This window comes from Erinaceus europaeus, chromosome 16 (genome assembly GCF_950295315.1).
Source record: "Erinaceus europaeus chromosome 16, mEriEur2.1, whole genome shotgun sequence".
Classification (NCBI taxonomy): Eukaryota; Metazoa; Chordata; class Mammalia; order Eulipotyphla; family Erinaceidae; genus Erinaceus; species Erinaceus europaeus.
The window spans coordinates 29,190,264-29,210,616 of record NC_080177.1 but is presented as its reverse complement, the minus strand read 5'-3'; the positions used below and the strand labels follow the sequence as shown (position 1 = coordinate 29,210,616).

The following is a 20,353-nucleotide window of genomic DNA, read 5'->3' as shown; positions in this document are numbered from 1 at the left end:
ATTTCTGAGGGAATTATTCATCCTTTTTCCTAATTTATCACAAGAATGATGTGAAAGGCTCCTACTGTAGTCAGTCACACCTTCTGACCACCAGGACTGTAGACTTTCTGAGTCACCTGGCCAGCTCTCTGCTCTCTGATGTCACTGTAGGGCTTCCTTGCTGCTGTTCCAGCCTGTGAGGGGCAATAGCAGTGGAGACCCACAGTTTTATATTGGTGAGGAGCAAGTTCTGCTCCCTTCAGTAGTCGTTTTAATTTTTTTTCTTGCCTCCAGGGTTATTGCTGGGGCTCGGTGCCTACCAATCCACTGTTCCTGGAGGCTATCCCCCCCCCACCCCATTTTGTTGCCCTTGTTGCTGCTTTTGTTGTCATTATTGTTATTGTTGCCACTGATGTTGCTGGACAGGACAGAGAGAAATCGAGAGAGGGGGAGAGAAAGACAGACACCTGCAGACCTGCTTCACTGCTTGTGAAGCGACCCCCCTATAGGTGGGAAGCCAGGGACTCAAATCGGCATTTTTATGCCAGTCCTTGCGCTTTGCGCCATGTGTGTTTAACCTGCTGTGCTACTGTCCGACTCCCTCAGTAGTCTTTTTATTAATAAAACTCAGACTGGAGCTAGTGTTTCAACTGGCAGACTGCCAGACTGCTACCAGCCACTTCCGACTAGGTATGGACTTTGAGCCCCAGGAATCTTTCCTTACTTCCCTCTGTCCATAAGCCACACGTATTTGCACTTACCTGTGGCTTGGTGGGTTTCTGGAGTGATCCTAGTCTTATCTTGTTGTGTTCTTAGTTGATCCTCTTGCTATTCCTAGTTGAGCCAGGAGAGTGAAACACAGCAGCTGCTACTCCTTAGCCATGCCTCACTGTCAATAGATCTATCTTCCTTTTTTTTTTTTAATGGTCCTGCCCTCACTTCTTTTCTAGTTCACCCCTACACTTATTACTATTTCTAAGTGTCCTTATTTTCTTGCTGATTTTCTCATCCCAACACAATTCTTGTTCTTTTTTAAAAATCACTTTATTGAGCATGGGGATTTACAATATAGTTGTTGACCTATGGATCTTGCTACTTCTTAAAAGGGTAAAGTCATAACCAAACTAATTCAGAAATGTAATCTGCTTCTCAAATGGACCATTACCATCTGATTCTGAAATGTTCTTAATGAACAGATTATTCTGAGCTTTCAGAAAAAGCTGAAAGAGTGGTGCATTATTGGAACTTTGCGATAAATTGTTTACTACTTCCCTTATTATGTTTTGCTAGGGAGTTTTGTGTGTCCTTTATCATACTGTTAAAAAATAGGAAAACTACTATCAAATATTAGCTATGGCAAAAATACAAAGCACACCTGTGGGATTCTGAAAGATACTGTACTTTTAGAATAAAGTTTGAATGGTTGTCTCTCTTGTTACCTATTATAGCACACCCCTCCCTCAGTTGTATCAGACCTATTCACAGACATTAAACAAGGGCATATCCTCCTGGACCTGCTGGAAGTACTCTCAGGACAACAGCTGGTAAGTTTTTTAAGTGATGCTAAGAAATATCATGTTGATTAGACATTTTTTTCCTTAATATTTCTGAATAACGTATTTTGCTTGATTTTCATAGCCTCGAGATAAAGGGACAAATACATTCCAATGTAGAATCAATATAGAACATGCCTTGACATTCATACAAAAAAGATCAGTGAGTATGAGTTTCACGTGAAAATTCACTGGAGAGATGAATGCTGTGAAATATTAACCTGCATTTCTTCTTTTTCAGATCAAGCTCATTAATATTCATGTTACTGATATTATAGATGGGAACCCATCCATTATTCTTGGCCTAATTTGGACAATTATACTGCACTTTCATGTAAGTAGTTTGATGATACAGAAATTATTTCTGCTCTAATTACCACACACAGTATGAAGTAAGTCTATTGCAGTAGGTGTGACTTGAAGCTAGATTCAGGGATTCTTTCAGAAATAGGATAGTCTAGAAATCTCGACAGGTAGCAAATGTATAGTAGAAATCTTGCTCTTTTTTTTTTTTTTAAATATTTATTTATTCCCTTTTGTTGCCCTTGTTGTTTTATTGTTGTATTTATTGTTAGCTATTGATGTCGTCGTCGTGGTTGGATAGGACAGAGAGAAATGGAGAGAGGAGATGTAGACAGAGGGGGAGAGAAAGACAGACACCTGCAGACCTGCTTCACCGCCTGTGAAGCGACTCCACTGCAGGTGGGGAGCCGGGGGCTCGAACCGGGATCCTTACGCAGGTCCTGGCTGTTTGCGTAAGGCTATTTACGTGCGCTTAACCCGCTGCGCCACGGCCCGACTCCCGCTCTTTTTTTTTTTTTTAAACTGAAAATTGAATGAGGATTGTTATGGAATCCTGAATTTTTTCCATTTTTAGCACCAGTCTAAATAAAACCTACCATTATAAATTTTCTTAGCTTTATTTGTTTATTTTGGAAGACAGGATGGTAGGAAAATTCTGGAATAAGTTCTTGAAAGCAGACCTATTAAACTTGGTAAAACCTGTGCTGTTATTGAGAATTCTTATCTAACATAAAGAATTTTTACAGTCTTAGGCTGGGGAAACAGCATAATGTTTATGCAAAAGACTTTCATGCCTGAATCTCTGAGGTCCCAAGTTCAATTTCCAGCACCACCAGAAACAGTAGCTGAGCAGTGCTCTGGTTTTAGTCCCTCCCCACCCCCCATCGCTCTTTCATGAAAAAGAAATATAATGAAATAAATAAAAATATTTAAAAATAATCCTGCAGTGTCTAGTTCTGTCCCACGACTTAATTTATAGGTTTTCTTCATTTTCAGATACATAGTAGCTATAGGTACCATGTGCTATCCCAATAAAGTAATGATGATGTGTTTGTAATTTCAATATTACAACACTTCTGATATCATCTCTTCTCTCTCTCTTTCTCTTTGAGGCTTATAATACTGAATTTGTGAAGATATTCTACAACTTTCTAAAAGTCTGCTTGTTCCATCTTTCTATAATGACTTTTCTTCTCCAGGAGAGAGACAAGGAGAGAAAACACACTACTGAAGCTTGTTTCAGTGTAGTGGGGGTTGGTTCCTCTGTAATTACTTTTAAAATAACTTAAGGGACTTGGCAAGATAGGTTCACTAGGAGTGCACCTGCCTTGCTCATGGCATTGGTACAAGCTTTGATGCTGTGGTGTATTCCACTGAATCTCTCTATCTCTATTTCTCTATTTCTAACTGAAAAAGTTGGCCCAGGGTGGTGAAGCCCCAGGAACAACAATAAATAAATAAATGGGGAAAAAAATTTACAAAATTGTGTGAAAGAACAAATGTTTGTTTAAGAAAAGCTGGAAAATAACAGCCAACTTACATAAAATTTAAAATGTGCAAAACCAATCTCTATATTATTTCTGGATTACCTACATTTGTAGTTATAAGTAAAAGTATAATATGTATGAGAATGATGAAAACTAAATTTAGGGTTGTAGTTTCTTCCTCTGGAAAAGGAAGCAACTGGAGTCTAAGAGTGGAAGACAATGCTTAAGCTATATCTGTATATTTTTTCTTTTTAAAATATTTTATTTATTTATTGGATAGAGACAGAAATCAAGAGGAATGGGGAAAATAGAAAGGAAGAGAGACCTAGAGACACATGCAGCATTGCTTCTCCACCCACAAAGCTTTCCCTATGCAAGTGGAGACCAGGGCTAGAACTTTGTGCACTATAACCAGGTGTTCCATCACCTGGCCCCTGTATTTTTTCTTTAAAAAAGATGAATTGGGCCAGGTAGATAGTGCAACCATTTATACAACCTCTCTTGCCTGAGGCACTGAGGTCCCAGGTTCAATACTTGAGACAACCATAAATCAAAATTGAACTGTGCTTTAAGATGAAACTTCTGCATATAATCTTTTAAAATGCTATTTTAATGGGAGAGGAATTGCTGAGTGACAGAGTACGTCCATTTCTAGCATTCTGAAAATTTTCCAGACTGCTATTCACAGAGGTTGGACCAATTTACATTCCCACCAGCAATGTAAAGGGTTCCTTTACTCTCCAACATTTGTTATTACCCTTTCAAATGTATGATATTCTCATAGGACTCAAGTGGTATCTCACTATTGTCTTTATTTGCATTTCTCAGGTAATAGAGCTCATTTTATGAGTAAACCCCTATTATTATTAATATTGATTGATACCTAAGGTCTTGTTCTGGCTACAGGTTTTGCTTCAATGTTACAAACTTAAGATTCTATATATGTGAATGTTTCTTATCTCTTCCTTAGATTGAGAAACTTGCCCAGACTCTTTCTTGCAGTTACAATTCACCTTCCCTGGATAGTGTGAGTGCAGTTGACTCATCTCCTACCTCAAGTCCTCCAGCTAAGAAATGCTCCAAAACTCGAGCAAGATGGCAGATGTCTGCAAAAAAAGCTCTTCTCTCATGGGCTCAAGAGCAATGTGCCACGTAAGTCATTTACTCTAAGCAGAGGAGACAGGCAGGGCAGCTGTATTGGTAACATAACAGATCTTATCCCAGATCCAAAAATTAGGCTAAGTATGAAAGTCACCCTAACACTTCCTTCTCATAAAAACAATGCTTGCCATTTCCCCTTTTCTCACAGTGAATCTTCCACATATGGAAGTCTGTGGGTTCAGGCTTTCTTTGAAGACCAGAAGGCGGTATTATTTGGGCAAGCTATCTCTCTCCCAACTACAGATGCTCTGTTACGGTCCACAGATTAAAAGGCATTCCTAGTCATACAATAGCCTTATCTGAGTAAAAAGACTCAAATCTTGTTAAGTTTTCTCAAAATTTGGGTTTCTGAGCAATTCTTTCCTAGTTTAAGGTGCTAATTTTTGCTCCAGACGTTTTCATTCTCAGCTTTTGTTTTTAAGTCTATGAACATTCACATATTATATAATTTTATTTCACCTTCCTAAGCTTTTATTTTATTTATTATTATTATTTTTAATATTTATTTATTTCCCCTTTTGTTGCCTTTGTTGTTTGTTATTGTTGCTGTAGTTATTGTTGTTGTTCTTGATGTCATCATTGTTGGATAGGACAGAGAGAAATGGAGAGAGGAGGGGAACACAGAGAGGGGAAGAGAAAGATAGACACTTGCAGACCTGCTTCACCACCTTGAAGCAACTCCCCTGTAGGTGGGGAGCCGGGGGCTCGAACCGGGATACTTTCGCTGGTCCTTGCGCTTCACACCATGTACGCTTAACCCGCTGTGCTACTGCCAAACTCCTTATTTATTTATTTATTTATTGCCTTTTGGGATCACAGCAACAAAGTTTCTTCCACTTGTGTGGTGGAAACTGAACTTGAAATTGAGTTGTGCACATGGCTAACCAAGAACCCTCTTGGGTGAGCTATGTTGTTAGCCCTAAGTTTTTGAAATCTAAAGCACAACATGCGTGGAAAGCATTGTACTTTATATTGACTTTTTAAAAAAAATTTTTTTATCATCACCACCAAGGTTACTGCTGACTTAGTGCTAGGACTATGAATCGACTGCTACCAGTGGCCATTTTTTTTCTTTCCTTTTTTTCTTTTTCCTTCTATTTTTATTTGATAGAACAAAGAGAATGGTAAAGGGGGAGAGAGAGGAGAGAAAAAAGATAGATACCTGCTGACCTGTTTCTCTGCTAATGAAGCGTCCCCACTGCTGTTGGGGATACAGGGCTTACCCCCAGGTTCTTGTACTCAAGGATGCGCCATGTTCAGATTGTTTCATCTGTGTATAAGTGAACTTTGACCTTTTACAAAAAAAATCATTTTTGTCAATTTATTTTTGTCCCAAGGTTTTCTTTATTTTTCAGTTATAGTGTTTGTTTATACTAAACTTAATAAAATACAAGGAATTAGTAATCAAGAGTTCATCCTGACATTGGTCATAATTGGTAGCATTATTTGGTAACTTTTATTTCAGTAATCTTTTGACTCTCTTGCACTTCAGTGTGGTACCATATTCCCTTTTTATTTCAAAAGTAGATGAATCAAGCCCCTACTCACAGTTCCTAATTATCCTAAGATTTTGCCAGTCAGGATGGAGCCTAAAGCAGTCATCTGTATAACCTAGCAGCTATATAGCCTTGGCATTATTGGCTTCTGCTCCTCAGTTCAGAGATAATCTAGTATATAACCAATTGCATTTTATTTTATTTTATTTATTTTATCTATTATTGGATAGAGACAGAAAGAAATTGAGAGGGGAAGGGGATTGGAGAGAGAAGGAGACAGAGGGACACCTGCAGCTCTACTTTATAACTCATAAAGTTTTCCCCCTGCAGGTGAGGAGCAGAGGCTTGAACCTGGGTCCTAGTGCACTGTACTGTGTGCTCTTAACCAGGTGCTCTACTGCCTGCCCCGGCCACAGCCAACTGCTTTATGAAATAAAATGCTTGAGTTGGTTCTGTCCCCCTCCACCTCCAGGATGACCCTCCCCTCCCCTTTCTTCCACCCTAACCTTTACCCTTTAGCTATTAATTTAGCTTAGTATCTAAGCCACACACTCAAGCCAGAATACCTGGTTTTGACTTCTGATTCCTGCACTTTTTGATCAGCGACCTTAGACACTGATCTCTTTCTATTCAAATTTCCTCAGTCATAAAATGTAGACTTACTTCATAAGCTTATTATGTGTTTAAGTGTGTGTGTATTTTTTTGTTGTTTGTTTGTTAACTAGTGCATCCCTCATCTCTGACTTGTGATTGTGCCAGGTATAGAAGCTGGAAGTTATGCTGCCTTGGGCATGAATGTTGTATAAACTTCTGTGACATTTCCTTTCTTGCAGTGGGGGCAAGGCTAGAAACTGAGTCAGACACATGAAAAAAGCAGCAAGGGACCTATTTCACCAGTGCCCAGTAACTAGTTTGCTTGTTTGTTTGTTTGTTTTCCCTTTTGTTGCCTTTTTATTGTTGTTGTAGTTACTGTTGTTGTCATTGTTAGATAAGACAGAGAGAAATGGAGAGAGGAGGGGACAACAGATGGGGAGAGAAAAAGAGACATTTACAGACCTGCCTCACTGGCTGTGAAGAGACTCCCCTGCAGGTGGGGAGCCGGGGGCTTGAACTGGATCCTTATGCTGGTCCTTGTGCTTCGCAACCACATGTGCTTAACTGCTACGCTACCGCCCGACTCCCATTAGCTTTTTGTTTTTTTGGTTTTTTGATTATTTGTTTAAAACACTGGGAAGTTTTTGGGCATAGTGGGCAGCACCTAAGTATTTGTCAAACAAAACAAACATTACTGGCAACTATGCAGTTTGTCAAAGTCATAGTTTAGATATTTGTTTCCTAAGTGATGCAGTAAAACCCAGGTCACCTGGTTCAGGCTATTTCCTGAGTAGCTTTTATTATTTGTTTCCTACATTAAGTTAGTCCACTGAATTTCCTCATGTATTTATGAGATATTAAAGGAAACCGTAGTTGCTCTTGAATAGAGCCTTTCTGAAAAGGAGACTTTTAAGATGAGGCTGAATGAAAGGAGAGATTTCAGATGAGTGGAGCTCTCAGAGAAAGAATGTTCAGGTAGATGGATTAAAAAGGTTATGCTTGCTGAAAAAACATGAATGAAGCCAGTGAGGCTGAAACACTGTAAGAGAGGAGATAGAAAGGTGGGAGAGACAGGATCCAAGGTATGTATGTCTTTACACAAGACACAAATATTATCTAACCTATGACACCATTGTACTATTTTGAATAACATGCTTTTTAAAAAATAATTTCTAGGGGCTAGGAGGCATACCTAGTTGAGTGCACATGTTATAGTGCACAAGGTCCAGGGTTCAAGCCCCCAGTCCCCACCTGCAGAGAGGAAGCTTTGCATGTGGTGAAGCAGTGCTGCAGGTGTATCTTCCCCTTCTTCTTGATTTCTAGCTGTCTCTATCCAATAAATAAAGATAATAAAAAAATAATGATAATTTTTAGGGGCTGTGTGGTGGTACTTCTGGTTGAGCACACATGTTACATTGCACAAGAACCCAGGTTCGAGCCCCTGGTCCCCAACTGCTTTGGGGGTGAAGCAGTCCTAAAGGTGTCTCTCTTCCTCTTTTTTTTAATGTTTATTCATTCCCCTCTCCTCCTCTTGATTTTCCTCTTCACTCTGTTTCTGAATGTTTCTATCCAATGAATAAAGATAACTTAAAAATTTTTTTTAAACCCTAACCTTAACCTTGCAGGTGGGGTCCTGGGGGCTCGAACCGGGATCCTTATGCTGTCCTTGTGCTTTGAACTATGTGTGCTTAACCCGGTGTGCCACCGCCTGGCACCCGTTATTTTTAAAATTTTTTAAAATATATATTTATTGGATAAATACAACCATAAAGAGGGAGTGAGAAAGAGAGACACCTGCAGACATTGTTCACCACTTGCAGACCTTTCCCCCTGCAGGTGGGGAAAAGGGATCAAACTTGGGTCCTTGCACATTGTAACATATGTGCTTAACCAGGTGCACTACCACTTGGCTCCCTAGTCTACTTTTTTTTTTTTGCCTCAGCTCATCACTGGGCCTCAGTGCCTGCACAATGAATCCACTGCTCCTGGAGGCCTTTTTTCCCCATTTTGTTGCCCTTGTTGTTGTCATTATTGTTATTGTTGACATTGATGTTGTTGTTGTTGTCAGATAGGACAGAGAGAAATGGAGAGAGGAGGGGAAGACGGGGAGAGAAAGATAGACACTTGCAGTCCTGCTTCACCACCTGTGAAGCGACCCTCCTGCAGGTGGGGAGCCAGGCGCTTAAACCAGGATCCTTACACTGGTCTTTGCACTTCGCGCCATGTGCACTTAACCTGCTGCGCTACCGCTTGGCCCCCCCAGTCTACTTTCTTTATGAATTAATTTGACCACTCTGGATACCTCAGATGAGTAGAATAATACAGAATTTGCACATTTATGACTGTCTTATTCTGTGTGGTATCCCCCCCCTTTTTTAAAATAGCGACAGAGGGGCAGCAAGGTAGATAGAGAAAGTGAAAGAGACCACAGGACTGAAACTTCTTTCAACATGGTGGGGACCAGTCTCAAAATTGGGTCAAAGCAGCACACTATCCAAATGAAGTATTTTGCAGGCCCCTCAGTATATTATTCTTAGTGTCTATCATGTAGCATGTGTCAGAATGTTCTATTTATTTGCATTTTTAACCTGTAGCCCAGGTGAGGCTGATGCTGGTCTAGGAGTCAGGCCCCGAGAACCAGTCCTCTGTGGTGTCCCAAGCTTCAACAAACTTGACACTTAACTTGACTACTAGATTAAAGTATTATCCTAGCATGATTTATTGAAACTTGTTTTAATGGAAGTGCTTTGATATGCTATTTATAGTAGCACTTAATCATGTTTTTGTCCTTTTGTGATAGTGATGAGTCTGTCAATGTGACAGATTTTAAGACAAGCTGGAGAAATGGCATGGCTTTTTTAGCCATAATTCATGCCTTGCGACCAGACCTGATTGACATGAAGAGTGTGAAGCATAGATCCAACAAGGACAATCTGAACGAGGCCTTCAGAATTGCAGAACGAGAATTAAAAATACCCAAATTGCTGGAACCGGAAGGTAAACAAGTGTTTTTAAAAACAATAGACAAATGAACAAAACAAACAAACAAAAAACCCCTAATTTTGTGGGTCAGGAGATAGGTCATCTAGTAGAGCACGTACTTTACCTTGTGCGAAGGACTCAGGTTTGAATCCTTAACTACCACATGAGAGCACCATGCCACGAAGAAGCTTTGTGAGTGGTGGAGTGATGCTGTTGTGTCTCTTGTCTCTGCATGTTTCCTCTCTGTGTCTCACACTCTGTCTTAAAAAAAAAAAAATTGCCAGTGAGGGAATCATGAAGACATGAAGCTCCATCAAAAAGTCTGGTGGAAAAAAAAAAAAAAAGGAAAGAAATTCAGTATGAAGTTGATTTGAAAATAGTATCTAGAAAGAAACGAAAGTAACATTGTACTTTAGTCCTAGAAGGTTTAACATAAAGCCGTTAGATTTCATAAAATTAAGAATTTCTGCCAGTTAGTTAACCTCAGTAATTATAGGGATGAAGCTGCAACAAAAAGCAGCAATGCTATTCTCGTGAGTAGTGTGAGCCTCTGCTTTAATTTTCCTGTATTCTATTCTTTTTCTATTATTATTTAAGAAAGGATAAATTAACAAAACCATAGGGTAGGAGGGGTACAACTCCACACAATTCCCACCACCCAATCTCCATATCCTACCCCCTCCCCTGATAGCTTTCCCATTCTCTGTCCCTCTGGGAGCACGAGCCCAGGGTCATTGTGGGTTGTTGGAAGGTCTGGCTTCTGTAATTGCTTCCCCGCTGAACATGGGCGTTGACTGGTCGGTCCATACTCCCAGTCTGCCTCTCTCTTTCCCTATTAGGGTGGGTCTCTGGGGAAGCGGAGCTCCAGGACATATTGGTGGGGTCTTCAGTCCAGGGAAGCCTGGCCGGCATCCTGATAACATCTGGAACCTGGTGACTGAAAAGAGAGTTAACATACAAAGCCAAACAAATTGTTGAGCAATCATGGACCCAAAGCTTGGAATAGTGGAGAGGAAGTGTTAGGGGGATACTCACTGCAAACTCTAGTGTACTTCTGCTTTCAGGTATATATTTTGCAGTAGTTTACAGATACGTGTGAACATATGCTCTCTCTCACAGAAACTGGTGTATATCTAGGTTTTGAGACTTTGTTAGAAAGTGAACCACCTGGGATGGAATTAGAGTATACTATGAAAGGAAAGGTCTCACCCGAGTAATGAAGCTGAAGGGTTGTCATTCCACACGTGAAGTCTCTGGACACAGTCTAAAGTGAAGCATGTAGAGGTGGCCATTGTTGCGTTGATTAGGTTGTGATCGGAAGATGCAATATTATTTGATATGGATTGGGAGAGGCATACGGGAAAGTGGGCCCTATCCAAGGGTTCCAGGACTGGGTGAAGTAGAGGCTCTATAGTGGAGATGTGAGGTTCCTGCTGTCTTAGGGTTCCAAAAGACAATCGATAGTTAATGTTATCATCACATTATTTGGTAATTGGGTTGACTTTGAAAAGTCCTTTTGTTATGGTTTGCTGTACAGTACCCAGTATCTTGTATATAGCTGTGCTATTGGTTGCTTCTGATCTACTTGGTCTAGACTTTTGAGAGAGTCTGCATATCAATTACAAGGAAAGGAAAGTGTTTTTTGATTATTTTTAATTTAATTTAATTGTATTTTATTTTTTTTTATTAGCTAGGAGGAGGAGGAAGGGGAGAGTCTGTAGAGGAGGTAGGAGTAACGAGACAAGTTCCTCCCACAATAGATAAGATGCCCACTACCCTAGCAATGAAAGATACCCTCAGAGTTAATTCTGATCAACCTAAAGGGGGGGGGGGAGATATATGCCTTTATATAATATTAATAATAAAATAGAGCAGGGTCCAAAAAACCATGTCCGAGATTACCTCAAACCTCGTGAGCAGTGGCAGCTGATTGTTAAGAAAGAAAAACAAAACAAAACAAAACAAAAAAACCCCTCAGGACTAGACAAGGATAGCTGAAATAGACAGTTATGCAAATCTACTATCCACTGTATTTTCTAGGGGTAGCTAAAGGAGGAAGGGAAGTTGAGCAGAGATACTTGCAGTGAGAGTCCACTCTGAGTCAGAATTCTTCCCCAAAATAATTCCCAAACGTGTATTAGTGAAAGCACACTGTTTGGGCCAGAGGTTTCAGAAGGGACTAGACTTAGAATGAATGATACTCCTTGGTGGGATGGGAATCCTGGTAAAGAAAGAAGCTCAGCAGGGGAGCCTGCTAGGAGCTGTCCCCAGGGACTGGTTATGGGGGAGGAGAAGGGGGAGAAGGTACGCTTTGGAGATAATAATTTAAAAGAAAAAAAAAATTTTCTCTTTTTTTCTACTCTGTTTTTTAACCCAAATTAAGTTATAATCACCTTCTTGGTGTCACCACTAGGACCCTTTATTGACTGGCCTACTAAAGGCAGAAAATCCTACCGTTTCCAGAGGATGTGGTCAGAGCTCAAGCCACTAGCAGCTTCTCAGTCCGCCATCTTTCTCTTGTATTCTATTCTATATTGTGTTTTCCTTGATTCTGCTCTAAGTAAGATGTTTCTTTCAGTTTTTTCTCTCCCTTCCCCTGCCTACCCTACAGCCCCTAGTTAAACCTCCATGAGGGCTAAAACAGGCTGTTTTCCTTTGTATTTCTGCCTGCATCTTGCCAATGATTGTGCTTATAGTAAAATGTGTTGGATTATTATTATTTTTAAATATTTATTTATCCCCTTTTGTTGCCCTTGTAGTTTTATTGTTGTAGTTACTATTATTGTTGTTGTCATTGTTGGATAGGACAAAGAGAAATGGAGAGAGAAGGGGAAGACAGAGAGGGGAAGAGAAAGATAGATACCTGCAGATCTGCTTCACTGCTTGTGAAGTGACTCCCCTGCAGGTGGGGAGTCAGAGTTAAAACCAGGATCCTTATGCCTTGCACTTCTTGCCACATGCACTTAACCTGCTTAACCACGTGCACTTAAGCCCGACTCCCACTGTACTGGATTATTAATAGCAAAAGTGTAAATGCTGCCTATCATCAAGGATACTAGAAATTATTTTGATAGAATTCACAAATCATACGATTTTCCCATTAAATTGTAATAATTTGTTGGTTTTTAATATAACTTTAAAAATCTTGTAACCACCATGATAGTCAAGTTTAGAACTTGATTCCTTTTTATTTCTAATTGTTTTTTAAAATTTCTTTATTGGGGGATTAATGTTTTACATTTGACAGTAAATACAATAGTTTGTACATGCATAACATTTCTCAGTTTTCAACATAACAATACAACTCCCACTAGGTCCTCTGTCATCCTTTTTGGACCTGTACTCTGTCCTGCACCCACCCCACAGTCTTTTACTTTGGTGTAATACACCAATATAATAGTTTTTTTTTTAAGAACACATCTAGATTCAAGGGAAGATAGTGCAGTAGGTTCTCAAATACTCAATTTCTCTTTTTGTTAACACTTTACATTACTAGCACTGTACTTTTGTTGTAAGGTAATACTCCCTTTCTAATACCTATTAGTTAATCACAGTGTTTTATAAACTTAACAGATTTCAGGGGCATAACTTCACTCTCATACATGGTTGTAAGTCACCACTTTCTCCCTAAACCTTGCTTTATTTGTATTTCCCTAGTATTCCCCTAGTGCCTCTTTCTCTTGAAGACTCCGCTGAGGATATTTTATGACATTCAGTGGCCATGCTTCCTTGGGTTCCTCATGACTCTGACAGTTTCTCAGATTGTTATTCTTCCTGGTGACCTTGACTGTTTTGAAGATTACTGGTCACCTGTTTTTGTAGGTTGGTCCAGTACTGGAATTTGTTAACTCTCTTTCTACTATATTGGGAGTATGTTCATAGGAGGAAGTTCATAGGAGGAAGATCACAGTGTTAAAGTGCCATTCTCATAACATGTTATCAAGGGAGCATACTGTTAACATGACATCACTGTTGACATTAACCTTGATTACTTGACTTAGTGCTTCCCCAAGTAAAGTGATTCTTTGTTTTGTCTCCATAATGCATTCAGCCCACACTTGAGGGAGCTGTGATTGCTTTTTTTTATTGTCTTTTTGTTGTTGTTACGTTTTTATTAGTAACTTAATAATACTTTATAAGATCATAGGGGTATATTTCCACACTGTGCCTACCACTAAAGTTCTGTGGCACCCCCCCCACCCTTTTTCTCCCATCTCCATCATAGTTTTCACAAACTCTTAGAAACAGTTTGATTGCTTTTTTTCCTTGCCTTTCTTGAATATACATTGTCTACATAAATTTATTTTTTTATTCCTTTATTCACTCAGTTATCCAGCTATTTATCAAGGGGATCTTATTTTATGAAATATAATCTAATATTTCTTTGCTTATTTTACTCTTCAAATTCAAAATATTTGTTTATTTAATTAAATAAAATCTTTGTGGTGTTAAGAAATGAACCCAGGGCCTTACACGTATGGTTCATGTATTTTGCTGCTGGGTCATCTCCATCTGAATTTTCACTTCTTTTTTGTGAAAGAGGGAGTTTCACTTATTTTTGTTGCTCTCTCATGTGCTGGCTGTTACAACAATCTCCCTGGCTCAAGCATTCTTTTAAAATAATTTGTATTACTAATGATTTAAGAACAATTTACAAAATTATATGATTTGTATAGTTTCATACGTGTGTGTATGTGTATAACTATAACTCACAGCACCCACCTCTAATGTATCTCCTACCCCCCAACTCCCATTCAACTAAGGATTAAGAGATGAGCTAATTTTATTTTCAATTTTGCTTTAGTTTTTTTTTAAAATTTATTTTCCCTTTTGTTGCCCTTGTTGTTTCTTATTGTTGTTGTAGTTATTGTTGTGGTTATTGATGTCGTCGTTGTTAGATAGGACAGAGAAATAAATGGAGAGAGGAGGGGAAGACAGAAAGGGGGAGAGAAAGACACCTGCAGACCTGCTTCACCGCCTGTGAAGCGACTGCCCTGCAGGTGGGGAGCCGAGGGCTTGAACCAGGATCCTTATGCGGGTCCTTGTGCTTCAGGTCATGTGTGCTTTACCCGCTGCGTTGCCGCCCGACTCCCCTTGCTTTAGCTTTTTAAGAGGGTTTTTATTTTTTAAAGCTCAGTGCTCTGACCATTTACTCCTGTTCTCTTTTATATATTTATTTATTCCCTTTTGTTGCCCTTGCATTTTTTTTGTTGTGGTTATTATTGTTGTCGTTGTTGTTGGACAGGACAGAGAGAAATAGAGAGAGGAGGGGAAGACAGAGAGGGCTAGAAAGACACCTGCAGACCTGCTTCACCGCCTGTGAAGCGACTCCCCTGCAGGTGGGGAGCCAGGGGCTCTACCCGGGATCCTTACTAGGGTCCTTGTGCTTTGCACTACGTGCGCTTAACCTGCTGTGCTACCGCCCCACTACCTTTTTTTTGTTGTTGTTGTTTTTGTCATGTCCAAACTTACTGATACTTTCTGATGTTCCAGGCTCATCCTGTATGCTTTTCCTAGATTCAGTGTTTCTGTTTTCGTTATCTTCCTCTTATTTAGCCTCCTACTTAATGCTTTGCTCTATTCCTTACTTCCCATTTCTATTTTTCTCTTAATACTTCTTTCATGGCATGAGCCTTCAAACATTTATTATGAGTGTGAACTATTTTCTCTGTTAGTATGTGAAAGTAACTAGGCAACTAATGGGCTAGACAATAAAAACAAGTTTCCACTGTTTGAATAATTGCTCATCATTCATTTTAAACAGCTTAAATAATAGTTTAAAGCATGAAATGCCTTGTGATTAATCATGTAAACCAAACACCATGACGTATTTGAACAAGAGAACTACATTAAATTAAAGTGTTACAACATTCACTTTTCATGTGAAACTTTATATGCAATGAGAAGCTTTGTGAAGAGTTATTGGGCTTTGAGTTTCATTATTTTATGTGCCTTTTGATGTTCATGCTGCTTTAGTAAAAGAGAATACATCATTTTGTAGATTCTTTTTTAGAAAAAATTTAAAATATCTATTTATTGGACAGAGATAGCCAGAGATTGAGAGGAGTGGGGAGATAGAGAGGAAGAGAGACAGAGAGACACTTGCAGCCCTGCTTCATCACTCATGAACTTTTCCCCGTGCAGGTGGGGACAAGGGGCTGGAACCTAGGTCCTTGCACACTATAATTCCAGGTGCGCCACTGCCTGGCCCCAACTCGTAGATTCTTTATTAATACTCAACCCAAGTTTTTTTATTAGTACTTGTATATACTTACTGCCTTGAATATTATTATTGGATATAGACTACATTCACCTTTTTATCACTTTCCCCCAATTTATTATTTAAAATTTTTTTTTATTATCTTTATTTATTGGATAGAGACAGCCAGCAATCAAGAGGGTGATAGAGAGGAAGAGAGAGATAGAGAGACACCTGCAGCCCTGTTTCACCACTTGTGAAGCTTTCCTCCTGCAGGTGGGGATTGGGGGCTTGAACCTGGGTCCTTGCGCATTGTAACGGGTGCTTAACCCACTGCACTACTGCCCGACCCCCCCAATTTATTTGTTTTTTATAAAATGGAAATTTTGACAAGATTACAGGAAAAGAGGAGTAAATTTCCATGCAATGCCCAACCCCAGAGGCCCATATCCAGTCCCCTCCCTTGAAAGCTTTCCTATTCTTTATCCCTTTGGGAGTATGGACCCAGGATCATTGTGGGGTGCAGAAGGTTGAAGGTAATTGCTTCTCTGCTGAACAGAGAATGGGCATTGACAGGTTGATCCACACTCCCAGCCTGTCTCTCTCTTTCCCTAGTGGAGCATTTTTTTTAAAAATCATTTTAATAGAGGGTTAATGGTACAGTTGTTGGCACATGGGTACAATTTGTCTGCAGAACACTCTTAGACTAAATTCACTTTCCCTCAAATTTAGAAAAACTTACTGGATCTAGTAAACATATTCACTGTGGTTTGAGTAGTGTATCATTGTATTTGCTTATGGTTTGTATCCCCTCCCACCCCCAGAGTAAACCTTCTGAGGGCAGATAATGTTTAAAAGCATCCAATATCTGCTCAAGTTTCTAGCATCTATTGTTTTTTTATAATTTATTTAGTTATTTTTATTAGACAGTGACAGAGAGAAATTGAGGGGAAAGGGATAAAGAGATGGAGAGAGACAGAGAGACACCTGCAGTCCCACTTCACCACTCGTGAAGCTTTGCCCCTGTAGTTGGGGATCAGGGGCTTGAACCCGGGTCCTTGTGCACTGTAGTGTGTGCGCTTAACCAAGTGCGCCACTGCCTGGCCCCTCTAGCATCTATTGTTGAATGACTAAAGTAATGAAACATAAAGTCCTAAGGACAGGAGATCTGCTTGTCATTCTAGTCCCTGCTTATCACCTGCATTTGCTGACTATTCATACATTTTAAAAAATATTTATTTATTTTCCCTTTTGCTGCCCGTGTTGTGGTAATTGATGTCATTGTTGTTGGATAGGACAGAGAGAAATGGAGAGAGGAGGGGAAGACAGAGAAGGGGAGAGAAAGATAGGCACCTGCAGACCTGCTTCACTGTCTGTGAAGCGACTCCCCTGCAGATGGTGAGCCTGCAGCTCGAACCGGGATCATTAAACCGGTCCTTGTGCTTTGCACCACGTGCACTTAACCCTCTGCGCCACTGCCCGACTCCTTATTCATACATTTTTATTGAATAGCATTTAACTGAATTAGTAGACAGAGAAGACTTACTTTTTAGTAATCTTCATTGCTTCTTTTGGTAACATGTTAAGAGACCTCTGGAATTGTGTATTTATTTTGTCTGTAATATATTGCAGTCTCTGCTTTGTGATATTCTGGTCTAATGGATTTATTATGTGCTTGGAAAGTTCTGCACTAAGGGATTTATAATATGTTCAGTCCAATTCAGCATTATCCAAGCTAACTTTAACCATGGATCTTACAGCACAGCACCAAGCTTGACCCATAGAAGACTCTTTCTTAGTAAATATATTTATTTCATGAATGTATGAATGAATGAAACCTGGATGTCTTGAGAAAATTTCCCATCTACTTTTGTAAATGCTTTACTTCACAATTGCTGTGACCAGTGTCTTGGGAGTGGATTCCATTTGCTGTGTGTTCCTATATTTTTGGGGAATTTTTTTTGCACTGTCTCAAGAAAAAGGAAGATTTAATGTTCTTCTTTCATTTGCTTTCACTATTTTTCCCTCCTACATGGAGCACACATATGACATTTTATTATTTTAATATTTATTCCCTTTTGTTGCCTTTTTTGTTTTATTGTTGTAGTTATTATTGTTGTTGTTATTGAAGTCGTTGTTGGATAGGACAGAGAGAAATGGAGAGAGGAGGGGAAGACAGAGGGGGAGAGAAAGACACCTGCAGACCTGCTTCACTGCTTGAGATGCGACTCCCCTGTAGGTGGGGAGCCGGGGGCTCGAACTGCCTCCCACATTTTATTATTAAGATTCTGAGATCAGGGGCCCTGGTGGTAGCACAGCAAGTTAAACACACATGGTGTAAAGGAAAAGAGCTGGCTCAAGGATCCCAGTTCAAGCCCCGGGCTCCTCACCTACAGAGGAGTAGCTTGGCAAGGGGTGAAGTAGGTCTGCAGGTGTCTATCTTTCTCTCCCTCTCTGTGTTCCCCTCCTCTCTCCATTTCTCTCTGTTCTATTCAACAACAATGATAGCAATAACAACAATGATAATAGTAACAACAACAACAATTAAAAGCAGCAAGGGCAACAAAAGGGAAAAAATAACCTTCAGGAGCAGTGGATTCAAAGTGCAGACACGGAGCCTCAGAGATAACCCTGGAGGCAAAAAAAAAAAAAAAAGATCATGCATATACAACTGGCAGTACTTAACTAGCTCTCTAACTCTAGACTGGAGCTTTATCCACCCCATAGCCTTTGGAACAAAGGCATATATGGCTACAGAATCGCGTAGTTCATTGCGTCATTTCAAGACTGTCCTTTGACCAGCCTGTTCTGAGTGTTATTTACAGTAAATCACATGTATAGCTAATTGATAAGAGTGATGTATCTTGCAGATGTGGATGTTGTCAATCCTGATGAGAAGTCAATCATGACCTACGTTGCACAGTTTCTCCAGTATTCAAAGGATAAACTTGGGACTGGAGATAAAGCTCAGGTATGCCTTTATAAGCACCAATCAAATTCAGCTTTGTCTCCTACTAGTGGTTAATTTTTTAAAAAATATTTAATTTATTTTATTTTTGAGAGAGATGCAGAGAGACACCAGAGCAGTGCTCAGCTTTGGCTTATGGTGGTGTGGGGGGATTGAACCTGGGACTTTGGAGCCTCAGGCATGAGAGTCTCTTTGCATAACCATTATGCTATCTCCCCCTAATAGCTATTTTTTTTTTCTGCTAGTGGCTAATTTTTTAAAAGTTTTTCCATTTGATTTTTTTCAAATAAATTGAACATTAACTTCAATTTAAAAAAATGATTTGTGGGTGTTGGGCGGTAGTGCAGCGGGTTAAGCACATGTGGCACAAAGCGCAAGGACCGGCAGAAGGATCCCTGTTCGAGCCCCCGGATCCCCACCTGCAGGGGAGTCGCTTCACAGGCGGTGAAGCAGGTCTGCAGGTGTCTATCTTTCTCTCCCCCTCAATCTTCCCCTTTTCTCTCCATTTCTCGCTGTCCTATCCAACAACAACGACATCAGTAATAACAACAATAACTACAGCAATAAAACAAGGGCAACAAAATGGAATAAATAAATACCAAAAAAATTTTTAAAAGAATGATTTGCAATTATAATTCTGTAAGTTCGGCAAATGCATACACTATGTAAGTCATACTCCAGTGTGGTGTGAAGCGGTTCTACTACTCAGCCTGATCCACTGTACCACTTTCCGCTCTACACTTCCAGATATAAGCAGCCAGTATTCTGGTTTCTTTCTCTGTACATTAGTTTTGCTCATTCTTCTTATGGTAAAGTTAATTTTGGTGATTTATTTTCTTTATTAAATGGCTTGAAATAACTCATTTGGGGAGTCATTTTAACTCACTTTATACAGTGGGTTAAGCATACATGGTGCAAAGCGCAAGGACCGGCGTAAGGATCCCAGTTCAAGTCCCCGGCTCCCCACCTGCAGGGGTGTCACTTGACAATAGGTGAAGCAGATCTGCAGGTGTCTATCTTTCTGTCCCCAGTCAGAAGGGTACATGTGGAGGGTACATGTTATAATGACCAAGGACCTGGGCTCAAGCTCCTAGTCCCTACCTGCAAGGGGGAACTTGACAATCAGTGCATCAATTTTGCAGATGTCTTTCTTCTTCTCTATCACCCCCACCCCTCTTGCTTTCATTCACTCTCTAGCCAATTAATTAATTATATATATACATATATATATTTCAGGGTTACCTCAAAACTAAGTTACAAAATTATAGTTGTCATTTTTTTTTTTTTTGTCTGTTGTAATTTTTAACACCTTTGTTGTGGAGGAATTCAATTCCATAAAATTCAGCCATTTAAATGTTTACAATTGAAGGACTGAGTATTGGCTTACCTGGCAGAGCATACATGTTACCATGTGCAAGGACCCTGTTCAAGTCTTGTTATTTATCTGAAGGTGGAAGCTTCATGAGTAGTGGATCAGTGCTGCTGATGTTTTTCCTCTGTCTGTCTGTCTGTCTGTCTGTTTCTCTCTGTTTTTATCTCTATAATAAAGACAACAAAGGAGCCAGGTGGTGGTGCACCTGGTTAAATACTTATGTTAGCATGCACAAGGACCCAGGCAGGCTCAAGCCTCT

The 20,353-nt window shown here is 39.8% G+C and overlaps 1 protein-coding gene across 12 annotated transcripts in view; it reads left to right on the top strand.

The window, feature by feature from the left end:
- SYNE2 (spectrin repeat containing nuclear envelope protein 2) overlaps positions 1-20,353 on the top strand; it is a 429,917-nt gene that overhangs the window by 87,273 nt on the left and 322,291 nt on the right. For all 12 annotated transcript variants that reach the window (XM_060174850.1, XM_060174845.1, XM_060174844.1 and 9 more), the window contains exons 4-9: positions 1,428-1,523; positions 1,618-1,695; positions 1,774-1,866; positions 4,293-4,474; positions 9,374-9,570; positions 18,625-18,725. In XM_060174850.1, the coding sequence (XP_060030833.1) occupies positions 1,428-1,523; positions 1,618-1,695; positions 1,774-1,866; positions 4,293-4,474; positions 9,374-9,570; positions 18,625-18,725 (747 nt within the window). The remainder of the gene's footprint in view (positions 1-1,427; positions 1,524-1,617; positions 1,696-1,773; positions 1,867-4,292; positions 4,475-9,373; positions 9,571-18,624; positions 18,726-20,353) is intronic.